Source organism: Elgaria multicarinata, chromosome 3 (genome assembly GCF_023053635.1).
Source record: "Elgaria multicarinata webbii isolate HBS135686 ecotype San Diego chromosome 3, rElgMul1.1.pri, whole genome shotgun sequence".
NCBI lineage: Eukaryota > Metazoa > Chordata > Lepidosauria > Squamata > Anguidae > Elgaria > Elgaria multicarinata.
Window position 1 is genome coordinate 28651181 of NC_086173.1, and position 16568 is coordinate 28667748.

At 45.2% G+C, this 16568-nt stretch overlaps 1 protein-coding gene across 3 annotated transcripts; it reads left to right on the top strand.

The window, feature by feature from the left end:
• Window positions 1-51: 51 nt before the first annotated feature.
• On the top strand, window positions 52-16568 carry LOC134394362 (retinol dehydrogenase 7-like). 3 transcript variants are annotated; one of them, XM_063119753.1, is made up of 5 exons: window positions 52-174; window positions 5605-5926; window positions 8797-9055; window positions 10829-10986; window positions 13344-16568. In XM_063119753.1, the coding sequence occupies exons 2-5, from the start codon at window positions 5614-5616 to the stop codon at window positions 13559-13561; spliced, it is 948 nt and encodes a 315-aa protein (XP_062975823.1). In that variant the 5' UTR covers window positions 52-174; window positions 5605-5613; the 3' UTR covers window positions 13562-16568. The 3 variants fall into 3 exon arrangements, with proteins under 3 accessions (XP_062975823.1, XP_062975824.1, XP_062975821.1); XM_063119754.1 differs by lacking the exon at window positions 52-174 and adding an exon at window positions 4209-4284; XM_063119751.1 differs by lacking the exon at window positions 52-174 and having other exon boundaries at window positions 5516-5926.

The window sequence follows — 16568 nt, forward strand, 5'->3', positions numbered from 1 at the left end:
CTCACAACAGTTGCTGGACAAGGTGGGAGCAGCAGCCACGCTGGGGCCAGGAAGCAGCACGTGGTGGAGCTGAGGAGGGGACTGTTTCTGTAAGGAGTAAGATTGCCCGGAGCTGCAGATTGGGACCCTCCCCCCTTCGGAGCTGCTGCCATCCTCTCGTCATCAGCCCTGCAGGTACTGTAACGTTTGGGAGAGAGAGAGAGAGAAGCTGTATGTTTACGTGCCTTCTCTCCTCATTGCTGCCCCACCGCCCACCCCAGTCTGGACTCCAGCAAGAGAAAAGAAAGGGGGAAGGGGGAGAACTGCAATGCCCCCCAGGACCTCCTGGCCAAAGAGGGTTCATTCAGCAGCACCTTTTTCAGAATGCTTGCTAAAACAATTCCTATCTGCCCTTGCTAATTTTAGGGTGTCCAACCCCCTTTTTTCAAGCCGTTCTTTTGGTAAACATGGGATGTGTGTACCTTGTGTCACTTTAAAACAGAGCTGCAGCACAATCCTATGTATGTCTACTCAGAAGTAAGCCCCACTGAGATCAATCAAACTTACTCTGAGGTAAATGTGCATAGGATGCAGCCTGAAAATGAAGAGAGGATGGAAAAAAGACAGGAGAAAAAGAATTGTAGAAATAGAATAGCAAGGTAACTGTGGGATATTTAACCATATTTAAAGAAAAGAAGTACAGTAAAATTAGTGCTCCTCTACTTCAGTCCCAATCAAATAATCACAACAGTGCAGTACAGATTATTTGTTAATTAAAAAATACAGTTTATTTCAGTTTTCGTTTATTTCGTTTGTTTGTTTCGTCATCCATAACCATGTGCCTTTGAATGTTCTGGGCAGAATGCACATATCTATGCCACAGCAAGCTATGACACTGCACCCCTGCAGTGCAGGCCCAACCCTAGCAGATAGCGTGGTCATCTGCAGACCTGCATTCCTCTGGGCTTGGCCATCCCTTCCTCACCCACAAGTGAGTGAGACGTAGCATGGCCTCTCTGTATGGAGGGGGCACTCTCCACGCACCTCAAGCACCCTAAAGAAGGCCACTTTTATGGACTTGAGTTTTGTCTGACACTGTGTTGCCCCGTGGGTGAGAATTGCCCCATCCAGCTGATTGGGCGGTCTGCGCAGGGTTGTACTGCTGTGAATGTCATGCTGAAGAACTGGAGTTCAACAGTGTTTGGGGCATGGAGGGCCTGGGTGGCAGGGGGAGGTATCTTCACAGTAATATCAATTACTGCATTATATAGGCAATACAGAGCTGCGTATCTGTGGCAGAAGAAAAGAGGATAACTGCTCTTTATTATTATTATTATTATTTATTTATATAGCACCATCAATGTGCATGGTGCTGTACAGAGTAAAACAGAAAATCGCAAGACCCTGCCGCATAGGCTTACAATCTAATAAAATCATAGTAAAGCAATAAGGAGGGGAAGAGAATGCAAACAAGCACTGGGTAGGGTAAACAGGCACAGGGTAGGGTAAAACTAACAGTATAAAGTCCAAGCAACATCAAGTTTTAAAAGCTTTAGGAAAAAGAAAAGTTTTTAGCTGAGCTGGGATGCCACAAAAGGAGACAGCACCCACTCCTTAGTGATGGCTGCCCACTAGCCCCCTCTCCCAGTGAGGCTGTATTTTCCTGTTGTATTTGGTTCCTTCCACCCCTGCAACAAACCCCCAAAGTGCGCCCTCGCATAGATATGTTGTTTCACAAATGCAGAAAAGGGGGGAGGGGGAACTGTGCAGCAAGATTGGTGCCACACACCCTTCCTCCAGAGGCATGCCTGCAAAACAGTCCTTCCATGCCCCCCCTAAACTGAGGAGTAAGGATAATTATCTCTAGCACCACCACATAATATTGGGTTTGTGCCTGTTACAATATCAGTAGGGTACCCTTGTCTTTATTTTCAGGAGAAGACAACGTACACGTGTGTGTGTGTTTTCATTTAGTAATGTATGCACTACCCCAAAGGAAGCAGTCCATTACCAGCAGTGGCCTCATGTTATCATTACCCACGTGCAGACCTCAGCATCTACGGAGGTGCAAGTGTACAGTATCTGTGCGACATTGCTGAGTTGGACTGTGCAACTCAACAGCAGATACTCCATAGCGAGTCAGACTTCCACCACAATCACCGCTGCAGTCGTTTGCCCAACTCCAAATTGCTGTGCAGCTATCCTGCAGACACAAACTTTGGCTAGTTGCCATATGCAGAGAGTCACCCATTTAACCACAGGACTGGGCTCATGTATGTTCGTGGTCTTCCATTCCAGTACTCGCCAGAGTAGCTTGGCAATTTCCAACAGCACGGCCTGGGAATAGAGTCTAATTTAGAAAGGTGTTGTTATAACCAGTCCAGGTCCGAGCCCGATTCAAACTGCTGGTATTAACATTTAAAGCCCTAAATGGCTTGGGGCTAGGCTATCTGAAGGAACGCCTCCTCCCATATGTACCTGCCCACACCCTAAGGTCATCCTCAGGGGTCCTTCTCCGTGAGCCCCTGCCAAAGGAGGTGAGGCAGGTGGCTACCAGGTGGCCTTCTCTGCTGATGCACCCCAGCTGTGGAATGAGCTCCCTAAGGAGGTTCGCCTGGTACCTACACTATATTCTTTTAGATGCCAGGTGAAGACCTTTTTATTCTCTCAATATTTTAACAGTGTATAAATGAATTTTAACTTTGCTGTTTTAAATTTGTATTTCTGCACTGCTACTGATTTTATCCTGGTTGTGCTTTTATATTGTATTTTATATTATGGTTTTATACTGTTGTTCTATACTTTGAATGGTTTTAATTTTTGTGAAATGCCCAGAGAGCTTCGGCTATTGGGCGGTATCAAAATGCAATAAATAAATAAATAAATAAATAAATAATAAACCTTTGTGGGTGGGGTAAGGAATCATAGAGAGAATGTCAGGAGATACAAAAATTAGATCAGGTTCTCCAAACTTTTGAGGTGAATGGATGCATTTGGAATTTTCAGAGAATGTTGTATAGAGGGTGGGTGAGTAGGCTTTGCCAAAAACAAGGGCTTGCACCCCTTGGAAAAAAGGACAAAAGAGGATGCCAATGTGCATAGGTTAATATGTATAGCTGGAAAGTTGGAGATAATTACTAGAATTTGAACTTCACAGGAGATGTATGAAATTCTCACAAGTAAAGAACTCAGGGGGCTGTCTATATGCAAGGAAAGCCCAGTGATGGCTTTGTATCAGTGCTGCATCAGGTAAATGACACAGCAACAGCTTCACAGCAACCGTGGGGCTTTCCTGTGAAGCTGCACATTAAAAAAGTTGAGGACTTACCCCCAACTTTTTCATTGGATGCAAGGTCCGGACAGCTCTTCCGCCGTCTGACGTCACTACAGGGGCAATCCGGGTCTAATCCTGTGGAAGTCCCTGGTGGAAGGTGACCAGCGATTGGTCGCCTCCCACCAAGAAGAAGGCAGTGGGGCAGCTCTGGTACCCGGATGACCACCAGAAACCTCACGCTCCCTCCTTGGTGTAGGGATTACCTGATGCCACCATGGGGGATTAAATCCGCCAGGTTTTGGAGGGAGATGACGCCATGAAGATAGCGCACCATGAAGATAGCGCCCACAACACAGCTCAGAGTTGCAACTCAGAAGTAAGCAAGACAATAACTCAGCAGCACTTTTAAATAGCATCCCAAATACCAAGGCTCTGCATGTCTTCTCAGAAGCAACTATGTCTGCTCATCTCATGACTAAGAAGAGTGGACAAAAGAGGACACCAATTTTTATGAATGGAAATCTGGCATCATAATTAGTAGAACCATCAAATCATAGAATAGTAGAGTTGGAAGGGGCCTATAAGGCTATCAACCATGTTGTCCTCCTTTTTGGTTTCCAAAATATGGTCACCCTACTGTGGAGTCTCCTGATGGTCAGGGTGAAGGCCCTACTGGCCCTACTCTTCTGATTCCTTAGCTTTAAAGCAGGTATTGCCTAGGCACACCTACCAATAGACGGCTGTCTTCAAATCCAGGATGGTTCTCTATAAAGGGTGTCCGCCGCTTGACAACAAAAGCAGGTTCCAAAAGCAGCTTCCTTGAGCTGGCCCCTTTTGGCCTAGTCTTGCCTGGAATGCAGGAGCTGGCAGCCTGCAACCAATTGTATGACTCCAAATTCAGCCGCCGCCGCCCCCTCTGTGCACACGCTGTAGCATGCCAGGCAGAAAAGAAAGAGCCAGAAAAGGAGAGGAAGGCTCTGCTTGTTCTGCAACCAGCTGAACCTGGAAGGCCCTAGATTAATCAGCTCCAGGTTAGTTGCTCCTACCCAGCCAACTCTACACTGCAAATGTGTGTTTTGCTTAATGCAGGGATGGCACACATGTGACCTTCCAGATGTTGTTGGGACTGCAGCTCCCATCACCATTGCAGGGCTACACTTTCCTCGCTCCAGGTCCTAAGGGTATTTACAATGGTAACCCCACTTTCCTTACTTTGACAGTGCCACGTTGCCGCTGCTTTCCCACTAAACCCCGTGGTTTTGCTGTGCAGGGTGGCAGCAGGTAATCCTGATGGCTGGAAGCAGCGCAGGCTTTCCAGTGGCCATTCAGCTCACCAGGACCGCCTCCTGCCCCCCACTCGGCTTCCAGCAACCAATTAGGGGTTGCTACCTGCCTCAGAATGCCCCTGCTTCAATGCCAGGGTGAATTCACAAGGCGGAAGGACCGCGGTAACCTCGCTTAAGCAGTTAAAGTCAGGGTAAATACGCAGCTTCAAGGAAAAGCCCAACAATGGCTGCGAATCGGTGGCTGTGTTGTATAACTGACGCAGTGGTGATTTGCATCCACTGAGGGGTTTAGAAGGCATGTAGACATACACACCCTGTTACTGCTGGGTTGGTGCATACAGTAGTGGATGAGAGAGAAAGAAGATGACCCCAGACTTGTATGCCATGCCTCCAGACAACCAAGACACCTCTTCCCTGAAAGCAAATGGGGGGAAACCCAGTGAGCAACATATACAAAAAGAAATAGGACTTATTTAAAAGGAAACGAAAAGGGGAGAGGAAGAAAAATATCCAAATGAATAAAATAAATTAAAATGAAAGGATGGGAAAGGCATCCAATAGTGTTGTGTTCCAGTAGTGATATACCATAGAACCTACTCCCTATACCCCATTCTTGATTATAATATAGGGCCAAATGCATGGCCCTGTAATAACTTTTTATTTCATGAGTTACTAGAGATAATTTCATGAAGGGGAGACTGACATTATGCCAGATGTGTGGTTAAAAGTTTCAACGCAGTTCTGTTCGTGGCAATGTCTTTACAAAGTGGCAATCCACTTTAGGATGTTAAGCTGTACTTTTTTCCTTTTTTAATTACTTCATCTGTTAAGAAAGGCTCAGTGCTATTTTGCAGAGAAATATTGGCACTGTGATAATGATGTGCAAAGTTGGAATAGTAAATCAACTGTGGATATGCATAACCTAACCAGTGAATGATTAACTGCTACCTCTACAGCACGCCAAGACGTGCTCTCCCGTGGCAGTGGCGCTTGTTCTGATCAGCTAGCTACAAACAAGGGACTGAGGGCATCAGCTCTTCCACCCTTCTTTCTTCTTCCCTGCAGGCTCCAGCCATGTGGCTCTACCTGGCTGCCCTCTTGGGGTTCTACTTCCTTCGCCGTTGGTACCGGGAGAGGCAGACTGTGGAGAACCTCAGAGAGAAATATGTCTTCATCACTGGCTGTGATTCCGGCTTTGGGAACAAGCTTGCCAGACAGCTGGATGCCCGGGGCCTGCGCGTGTTGGCGGCCTGTCTCACTCAGAAGGGAGCAGAGCAGCTGGAAAAGGCCACATCGGAGAGGCTGAAAACCACCATTCTGGACGTCACCAGCACAGAGAATGTTGCGGCAGCAACCGAGTGGACGAAATCATGCATAGGGAACAAAGGTGAATGGCAAGAGACAGGAATGGTTTACTTTGAATTTTAACAGGAACAGTTCAGATGAAGACCAGAATAAAATACCCTGGTTCGCTCTTGCGCCTTTGCCAATTAAGCCATTGTTAAAGGCACAGCGACAGAGTGTGTTGTGGCAGCGACCGACTGGGTGAAAGGGTGCATAGAGTCAGAGTCAGTTTATTGTGTTACAAGCAATTAGCCATTATACACAAGTTATAAAAGAGAACAGTTTACAATAAAAAATAATTGAGCATCATAAAAAGGGGTCACTACCCAAACCCTTCATGCATAGCGAAGAGCGTATCTGCATAGACTTAGCTAAAAATTTCGACACTCTAGAAGAAACAATTTTTTTTACATCTGTTAACAAATGACAGACTTTAACATGCGATGAGGAGCCCTTCAGCGATTGTGAAAGGGTGCATAGGGAACAAAGGTGACTGACAAGCGACGGGATTTATTTATTTTGCATGTTAACAAGAACAGCTAGTTTTGCCAACTGTCCAGAATAAAGCGCCCTATTTTGTTCATGTGTGTTTGCCAATCAAGCCACTGTTAAAGGCACATATACAGAGAGCCAAAGTGCACTTTAACACTGGAGATTCACCTGTTGACAGATTAAAAGGGGATTAGATCATGTAATGGTGGATAAGGCTACCAATAGCTCCTAGTCATGATTATGTCCTATATCAGAAGCATTATTCCTGTCAATACTAGTTGTTGGGAAGCACAAGTGGGAGAGTGCTATTGCACGGACAGACTGTGGCTGTCTCATTGGCCTCTGGCTGGACACTGTGGAAACAGATTGCTGGATTAGACCATTCTTGGGGACTGATCCTAGGGATGCTGGAGAAATCCTCAACAGATTTCTTAGGAACAGCATTCCTAAGAATCCTACCTCCAAGCTCTGCCTGCCTGTGTTTGCACCAGCAGGAAGAGCAGGCGGCTTGTGTGCTGCTTGTGGAATTCGTCTAAATGTTTCCCTTTAAAATGGCAAGTTGCGTACATTGCATTAAGTAAAGTGTACATCTTGGGCAAATTACAGCCATAATTAGTGTATTTTATGCAAATTTCAGCCATAAAGGGCTTAGTTATGTAAAAAAAATGCAGCTATAAGCTGGGCCAGGCACTCCAGGAAAATCCATTGCGCCCAAGAGGGCCTGATTTCCCCATGACAGACATCCCCCTGACTGGACCGAGGCGAATTCACACATCCTCAGCTCATCCAAGACATGCCCTTATGACGATCCTTTCTTCCGCCTCCCATTCTACAATTTTCCCAATCTAAATCGTTCTCCAAAGCTTCTATCAGGGATGGATGGACTCACATCCATCCAGTTTAGTTTTTATGATTTTTAAATGGAAATTAAACAAATGTTTACATCTGCGTAAGTTTGTAAGATAAAGAGATCCAAATTGACACAGTGGTAGGTCTTAAGGAGGGCTTTGAGCATACCAAATTTGTTTCAGATTGGGTCATCCATTGATTGTTTATGAATTTAAAGGAATACATTAATGAACTCTTCCCCTTTGCAGGAAGGAGGACAGGGCTCCTGTATCTTTAACAGTTGCCTAGAAAAGGGAATTACAGCAGATGAGTGATAGTGATCAATGCCCATACACATGCAGTTCATGGAAGGGGGAAGGGAGGTTTTCTGACTTCCAACAAACAATAAACTGCAGAGGGGGTACAAAGGAGATCAATGGGTGGAGGCAATGGCATGTGAGAGTGAACATCACCGGGATAAAGCAACGCGCTACAGGACAGGTGTAAAGAGGCTTTGGACTTACAGGCGCACAGGTGTAAGTTTGCAAGATTTCATACGCTATGGAAATGAAAGGGGATAATTTGAGGAAAAACAAGGACAAAAGTGTAGGTGTGATGAAGCTTTTTCAGTTTGATTTTCCTTTGTCTGCTAACTGCATGTGCCGTTTGACACTAAACAGGAATCGAGGTTTTAAAAGAAATTGTGTGTTCCTTCACAACTGTAGAGAACTCCATGCTTCCCCCATTCTGCACAAACAAAGGCAAAATCATGCAACCTGTCCTGGCCTATAAATGGCCAAAATGCACCCCACTAGGCCCTTCACAGGCCAGATGTTGCATTCCTGTTTCTGCATCCTTACACAAAACCAACACTTCTCTTAAAAGCTGTGCCAGAGTGACTTTTTAACAGCCGTAAATCTTCTCTTCAGCGTTAGCAGCTGTTATCCTAGGCCCTTTCTACACCTAAAGGTTACCCCAGGAAAATGGAGGGATCATCCCTGCTTGCTCCCGGGATCCCCTGTGTGGCACTTGGATGCACACAAATGATCCCAGGACGATCCCCTGATATAGCGCTGGTGTAGACATGCCCCTAGAATAATACAGATAGAAACCATAATATTATATGTGGTTACATACAAACTCCCCCCCCCCAAAAAAAGGGTAAACAACCAATTCTTAGAGTTCCATCACACCTTGGAAGAAATGCTGGCTAACACTGGCTACCGTCGCTTCTCCGTGGATACTCAGTTACTTCCTGTTTTCAAACAGGAAGTAAAAAAGGTGCATGAGGGCCATTCAGTCCCTCGTTGTGAACACGCTGCTTCTCCCACACACAGCAGGGGAGAGCAGCAACTTCAGTTTAAAAAATATTTCGGAGCTTTTCTGGATTTTCTTGCGGTGCAAGGAAGACCAGAAAGGGTGGAAGGCATGTAAGACGAGAGACAGACAACGTCATGTGAGCTACCTCCAAGGAATCCGTGAGTGCCCAGTAATGAGCGTGCAATAAAACGCTCATCGGATGGAGCTTTTAAGAAAGGTGGGAGACTGGAATGATAAAGATAATCCTGAATGTAGAATTCTCTTCTTACACAGGTCTCTGGGGCTTGATAAATAATGCAGGCATAGGTGTCCCAATATCTCTCAATGAATGGCTGACCAAGGACGACTTTGCAAAGGTGATCAACGTCAACCTGCTTGGGTTGATTGACGTGACTCTGCACCTGCTGCCCCTGGTGAGACAAGCCAGAGGGAGGGTGGTCAACGTGGCCAGTGCAATGGGAAGACTGGCAATGTTTGGAGGAGGATACTGCCCAGCCAAGTATGGAGTGGAAGCCTTCTCTGACAGTCTGAGGTAAAATACCTTTCTCTGTTGCTTAAGTGGCAAGGCCGTTCCAGTTAAACCTGAAGGAAGCAGATACAGAGATCCAGGTGTTCTGAGCTGCAGTGGCTCATTGCAGGTGCTTGGAAATATGGCTGTTGTGCTACATGAAAGTGTTTGCACAGCTTGAGATTAAAGTACCAGACCAGGTTTTATTCATATATAAACCTCAGTAGGTTTGCTCATCTCTTGTTCAGGGGACTGAGGTAAAAAGGGTATACGTAAGCTCTTCAAAGCACAAGTCTGGGATTTGATGTGTGGGTCTTGGTCCAGGGACTTCTCAATAATGGCCTCTACATATGGAGCTCTTTGTCCATGAAGACATACAAGGCCATGTTGCTTCCTGCCTAGCATGATGCTTAAGGCTTCTTTTTCTTCATGGAGGGCTGACGGGGCGGGGAGTCACCATGATCCATAAAAATTCAATCACTCTCACCAGGAAACCCCTCTGCCCTGGGATAGGCTGTGAGGGCCTGTACCTCATCTTGGGCCAAAGAGACAGATTGGGGATGTTATTGATGTACAGGCTACCCTGCTACCCAATGGATTCCCTGACTGAGCGGGCTGAGGCACTCTCAGATGTGGTGCTGAAAAACCTAGGACCTTAACAGGACCAGCTCAGGACTTCATGTCTTCCATAACAACCATGGGGCTGTCTTAGTTTGTCACTGGCCCAATACACAGGGCAGGTCATACCCTTGACTTTCTTTCCCTCAGCGTGTGAAGGGGAGTGGTCTGGATATTGGAGGGATGGAAATTCCTCCATTGTCATGATCAGACCACTTCCTGGTGAAGTTTGGTTTCATGATGCCAGTCCCTCCCTGGAGAGGTAGGGGACCCATTAAGATGGTCTGACCCCAGAGACTTATGAAATCCAAATGATCCCTGAATGTTTTGGGGGAATTTTCAGTAGCCAGAGGCAGTGATTCCATCAAGGGCCTTGTTGCACTATGGAATGGCAAGGTGCGAAGAGCCATCAACACAATCTCTCCTGAGCTCCTTCGACATTGTGGAGCTTGTAAGGCTCCCTGGTTTACTGGGGAGCTCTGGGCAATGAAACGGTCGGGTACATTACATAGTCCAGAAGCAGAGTCATTAGGCAGTCCAAAAGGTCAGGAAACAGAGCATCAATCACAGGCACGGTTTAGGAGACAAGATCAAAGGTAGGATGGACCAAGTTGTTCCAACACGGACTGGTTTTTCTGTGAAGGCTTTTAAGCCCAAAGCCTGCTGGACTCCACCCAGTGCTCAGCTGCCATTATTAAGCCTCCCTTTCCAGAGTCTTACTCCCAAGGAGTTACTTTCTCCTGAGGAGACCTTTTCAAGAGGTGTGCAGTCCTTCACACAGGAGCCCTATGTGCCCATCGCTTGAGGCAATGATGCTCCCAGGGGGTCAGAATCCCTTCCCTGATGGCTCAGGCTCCTGTGGGTCTGGTGGCAGTCCCTGATCTGGGTTTCCCTGGGTTTCTGAGGCTTCCAGCTCTTCCTCTGAGGAGGACTCCTCCAGTGGGGGCATGACACTTTCTTCCAATAAAACATGAACGTTCCAATATAAAGTGATGGGCAGTGTCCAGCTATGTCATTCTGCTAGTGCAATAGTGTTGACTAGGTTGTGAACTATGTGAGAAAGGAGAACCCAACTAAAGTTACATTTGCACAACATATTGTACAACTTTAATGTACAAGTATCTCCATTATTAGTATGGTTGAGTAGAAAGGAAAATTTCTTTTCTTTTTTCAACGCAGGCGTGAGCTCCTTCCATTTGGCGTCCAAGTCAGCATTGTTGAGCCTGGTTGTTTCAATACACTCATTGTGCAAAAGGTAGCAGAGGACTTCAACACTGTGTGGAACCGGTTGCCTTCTGACATCAGAGAGACCTATGGGCAACAGTACTTTGATGATGGTGAGTTAAATTTCTTGAAACTGCCCTGCAGGCTCTATATATTGTGTCAGAGATTTGAAGGGCAGGACCTGGGAAGGTTAAGAACCTCTAGCCCTACTATCATGGAAGGCTTAGAGAACAAAGCTGTCAGTAAATTATATGAAAAGTTTACTATCGTCAGGCTCCCTCGCAACATCAGCCACCAAACATGAGCAACCAAAGAAACAATGAACTCCTTTATTGCAGTAAGATACAAAACACAGGCAACTCATCAGTGTCCATGGATCAGGGACCTTACTGAGCCCAAGTTCAATTAAACAGAGGCCTCAGCTAGACCTACAGGTCTAGCACGATGGACAGGTGAAGATCTCGTGATATTTTAAAAGTGCAAGGCAGTAGTGCGACCACTCCTGAAGAAGCCCACCCTGGACCTGATGGTATTAGGCAACTACCGCCCAGTTGCTAACACTCCTTTTTTAGGGAAGGTACTTGAGAGGGTTGTGGCAGAGCAACTGCAGGCACTCTTGGAGTATACTGATTATCTAGATCCATTCCAGTCTGGGTTCCGATCTGGTTACAGGACTGAATCAGCCTTGGTCGCCCTGATGGATGACCTTTATCGAGAGAGGGACAGGAGGAATGTCATCTTTGGTTGGTTTGCCAACTACGGCCTCTCTTGGACAGGGATAGCTTGACCACGGTGGTACAGGCATTGGTAACCTCAAGATTGGATTACTGCAACGCGCTCTATGTGGGGCTGCCCTTGAAGCTGCTCCAGAAGCTAGAGCTAGTGCAGAATGCTGCAGCTCGGCTGTTGTCTGGAGCTGCCCCTTTCCAGCATGTAACTCCTCTGCTGAGGGAACTGCACTGGCTGCCTGTTCGCTACCAGGCCAGGTTTAAGGTTCTTGTGCTTGTGTACAAAGCCCTAAACAACTTGGGACCAGGATACCTGAGAGAGCGCCTTCTCCCTTACCAACCTGCCCGGTCACTGAGGTCATCCGAGGGCCTGCTCCTGGTGGTTCCACCTAGATCCATCCTCCGATTGGAATCCACCAGGGGAAGAGCCTTCAGCGTGGTGGCGCCCCTCCTGTGGAATTCTCTGCCTCTGGAGGTCAGGCAGGCGCCAACCTTGTACTCCTTTCGGCGCCTTCTGAAAACATCTTTATTCCAAGAAGCCTTTCTTTAACATGCAGCCTTGGATTTCTGTTTTTGCTTCTTTAAAATTTTGTTTTAACTGTTTTATTCTGTTTTTATTTTCATTTTTATCTTGTACACTGCTCCGAAATTTTTCAATGGGGAGCGGTATATAAATATTCTAAATAAATAAATAAATAAATGTGGCGTGCAATGACCTCGGAGGGAGAGGACGTCACGCCCACCATTTTCTTTTTTAAAAGAAAACAGAAGATGCACACGAGCACTCATGCGCTCAAAGGTAGGGTGTGTGTTTTTTTAAAAAAAGTTCCCCGCTTCCCTCACCCCAACCCCGATGGGCGCAGACCTCTTGAGGAGCTCTGCGGACCATGCACGGGTCCCAGCTCCTCACAAGGACAAACCACGACACCAGGCCACACGTTCCGCAGTCTCAGGATTGGCCCATGACTATGGAAAACCAGCTCAAAGGGTAGGGCGAGATCCTGGGGCAAGGGAGGGATCATTCCTGCCTGATCTCGGGATCCCCTGTGCATCATGTGAACGCACAGGGACCATCCCGGAGATCACCCTGGGATATCGCCCCTTCTAGCTATGGCCTTAGATAACCTAATCAGGAGTCAGGGGAGTTCATCAGACAAGCGTTTTATCACATGCTCGCTATTGCCCATTCACAATTTTTCACATGTCCTTTAGATTTTTGTGAACCGCCCAGAGAGTTTCGGTTATTGGGCGGTATAGAAATGCAATAAATAAATGATGATGCCATCCACCTCCTGCACACCTCCCACTCCTTGACTTTTTTCCATCACAAAATGGACCCCTTTTAATACATTTTTTTGGGTGGGGGAAATAGAATGTGTCGCCTTTTCCTGCTGTGTGCAGGAAAAATGGTGCAATAAAAACGGTCCCTGAATGGACCACATGGTCTTTGTTTACTTCCTGTTTCTTCTCAGGGAAGAAAGAGAAAGTAATGTGGGACAGGAGCAGGGGTGGAGAAGCTACGGTAAGGAACCACGATCCCCCCCGTGTGATGATGCTGAGAGACAGGGGTCTCTAATCTAGCAATGTAATCCAAAACAGGGTCCCATCAAGGATAGCTCCTGATGCCTCTCCTTTGGTTTATAATATGTCTATTGGCTAGCTCATCTGTCCCTTCGACTGCCAAAGATTCTATTGCCTCTTATACTGTTTCAGGACTCACTTTTCATTTTTCTCACATACAGTTTTGAAAATGTCAAAAAAACTCATCAACAGAGCCAGCAAGGACGTCCACCTGGTCACTGACTGCATAGAACATGCCCTGACATCCTGCTACCCTCGCACTCGCTACTCTGCAGGCTGGGATGCAAAGCTCTTCTACATTCCTGTCTCATACTTGCCAACCGCAGTGGCAGACTATGTGTTGACCCGCTCTAGGATCAAGCCAGCACAGGCAGTGTAGATTATTTTGCTATACTTTATGGTTTTAATTGTGAACTGCCCTGAGAGCCTAGATAGATAGATGGTGTAAAGGAAGCCTGAGTCAATCAGTCCTTCCCAAGGGTCCCTCTGGGGTGGTTCCCCCAACCCCCGTACTACAGGACCGGTATAACTTTGGAATAAAGGCACACAGACACCCAAAATAACCAAGATAAAAGTTTATTGTTACTAAATAAGAGCTTGGTTGGTAGCAGCTACAGAAATGCAAATAAAAAGGAAAATACGGGAACACAGGGGAAGAGGGTAAATGAGGTAGATAGATATCAGGCAGAACCACCCACAAATCCATTCAGAAAAGAACAGGCAGTCTCTCCACTAGACTTCCCTCCCCCCCTTCGGCCAAAGCGACCAAAACTTGCCTCTGAAAAACCAGCACGCAGCAGAACAGCAACACCCTAACTCTCTTTCAGCTCCCAGACTGGGCAACTGCAGACGTCCATAGCCTCCAGGCTGAAGACCTGCCCCAACTTAATCCAATCAGCCTTTTTATCTCTCTCTCCCTTAATGAGGGTGTTTGCTCTTTCTTCTCACACAAAGCCCAATTAGCCCAGGCAGGAGATAGCCCCCAGGTGCGAAGCCTCTGCCTGACCTCGGGAAGTTTAACTCCCACCCTTTCCCACATACCAAAGCTGGATCCTGGCGCCGGTTTGAACCATAAACAAGCTGGCCAGATTCCTCCCATAAACATATCAAACTATTCTCTATCTATCCATCACCACTATGGTTTACTACCTAACAGGAAGACATGGTTTACTACCTACAGAAAAACAGATCTAACTCAGGAACAAATGTTATTGTACACACAATAAAACTTTACTAATGAACTCAACTATATTAATAGAGAGGGGGAAATATAAGTCCACAGCTAGCGAAACATCAGCGTAACTGTTATTTATTCACTGTCACAACAGACTAGCAGATGAAATGTTCACCTAACCCCGGAAATCTCCAGCTAGCCTGCAACATATATGTACATGTATTTAAGCTTATACGCATAACTCACATACTGTTGTAACACCAACAACAAGTTCCAGGTATGCTGGGGAAACAATGGCAGTCATCGCATGACCGACAAAACTACCATATTTTCTCTGTATCAAAATAACCCGTGAAAAGGGGGTGGGAGAGACATGAGACAACAACTGCATGGCGTCATGTAAAGCTCACAGGAAAACCAGTGACCAAACTATGATGATTACATGAAAAAAAAGTGCCCTAAGAGTCTACCTTCCTGGTTCTGCCTGCACTGGTTCAAAAGTAACTGTTTTCTAAAGGAAGTGTTCTGTATGTCAAGGAGATGCTTGTGTAGTGACTCTACCTTGTTTGAAAGCCTTTTTCCTTACTGTAATTTGAATTTGGCTATTATATGCTATATTAAAAAAATACCTAAATTAATCAATATATGAATTCAGAATATATGGCAGTTTTAGTGTGAGATATACTATTATTTTTCTTTCAGAGATCTTCATATATGGGACACAGCCCACCCACCTAGAAATATACTTTGTCCCTTCTGTGTCTGTGTGTGTCCCATCCCCCGATTTTTTTTCCCTGGTGCTGCCGCTGACATCATGGACAATAAGACCATGAAAGGCTGGTAGTCATTATAGTGAGCTGCCATCAACAGGAATACTAGTAGATCTTGACATTTCAATCTAGTGTTGAGTCCTTTATATATTGATAATAAAAATGGAAAGATGGAACACAGGCTGTGGCCCGACCATAGCTTATTTAGGGTGACCTTTTCACTAGATTGAAATGTCAAGATCTACTAGTAAAATAGAAAATAGAGTAAAGTAAAATAGAAGGCTGTGGTTGAAAATAACAATAGTACAATATGAGTGATAACACTCAACCGCACATAATATTAAAGGACATTATAGGTGTGGGGGTTGTTCAGTATGCGACCTGGCGTTACAGATTAAGAACTTTCAACACCCTACAGATAACCGAACTTTTGATTTAAGATACTTTTCTAATTGTTCTACGGAGAAGGTGGTTTATATCATTATCTGTCCTTGTCATTTGATTTATGTGGGCAAAACTATGCGGAGTGTATGAGCACGAATCATTGAACATCGTTCTAAACTTAGAAATGGGATAACAGAGGCACCATTAGTCCAACATTTTATAGAGCATCATCATCATTACTACGATTTTCAGTTTTTTGTTATTGACGAGATCTTTCCCCTTCAGTATAATTATCGTGATCTGAACAAGGAACTTCTTCAAAGGGAAGCTGAGTGGATCCATCGACTTAATTGTATTCAACCTTTTGGACTAAACGCCAGTCTAGGTCTCACAACTTAAGGTGATTTATTAGCCAATTAAGCTACTTTAACTATATTCTATAAGAACTGGGAGCCTTTTTGAAATCTCTTCAAGAAATTGAGAGCATTACCTGACGGCTTGAAGACATGAAAATGATATGGTGGTAAGCCTTGAGAGTCTTTAGTATAGTTTTTGTATAATCAACTTAGGTTTTGGATAGTTTATAATTATAATTACAAGTTTCACTATTTCTTCTTTAGCTAAACCTTGGAGGGTTCCACTCTAAATGTATAGCCGTGGCTCCTTTTGTGAACCAGTTTGGTGAGGCCAATATACTCTGTTTTCTTGCTTTGTATGTAGTAAATGACAACGTATGTAATTGGTTACAAATGCTGAGTAAGGTGTTTTTGTATCATTTTCCAGCATCCTACTGACAAAGAATTATCGAAACAGAACTTGTACCGGACTACTGTTTATTATATTAGACGCTTTATTATATTAGACGCTTCATGAAATTTATCTGTTAGACACATATTTATGAGATCATTGATTCTTGTCATGAATGTTTAATGGATGCCAACTTATTGTAGGCTTCATTATGAATGTTTGATGAACATCTTGTAAATGTTATCTATATGCCTGTCTTTTGTACATTTGTGATCTCTTTTGAATTATTCGTCTATAAAACTTTCTTAGTA

Bases quoted from the DNA above. Each gene is read 5' to 3' on its own strand.
- LOC134394362 (XM_063119753.1), top strand. From the start codon at position 5,614: ATGTGGCTCTACCTGGCTGCCCTCTTGGGGTTCTACTTCCTTCGCCGT. The intron at 5,927-8,796 runs GTGAATGGCAAG...CTTCTTACACAG, and splicing joins ATCATGCATAGGGAACAAAG to GTCTCTGGGGCTTGATAAAT. The intron at 9,056-10,828 runs GTAAAATACCTT...TTTTCAACGCAG, and splicing joins GCCTTCTCTGACAGTCTGAG to GCGTGAGCTCCTTCCATTTG.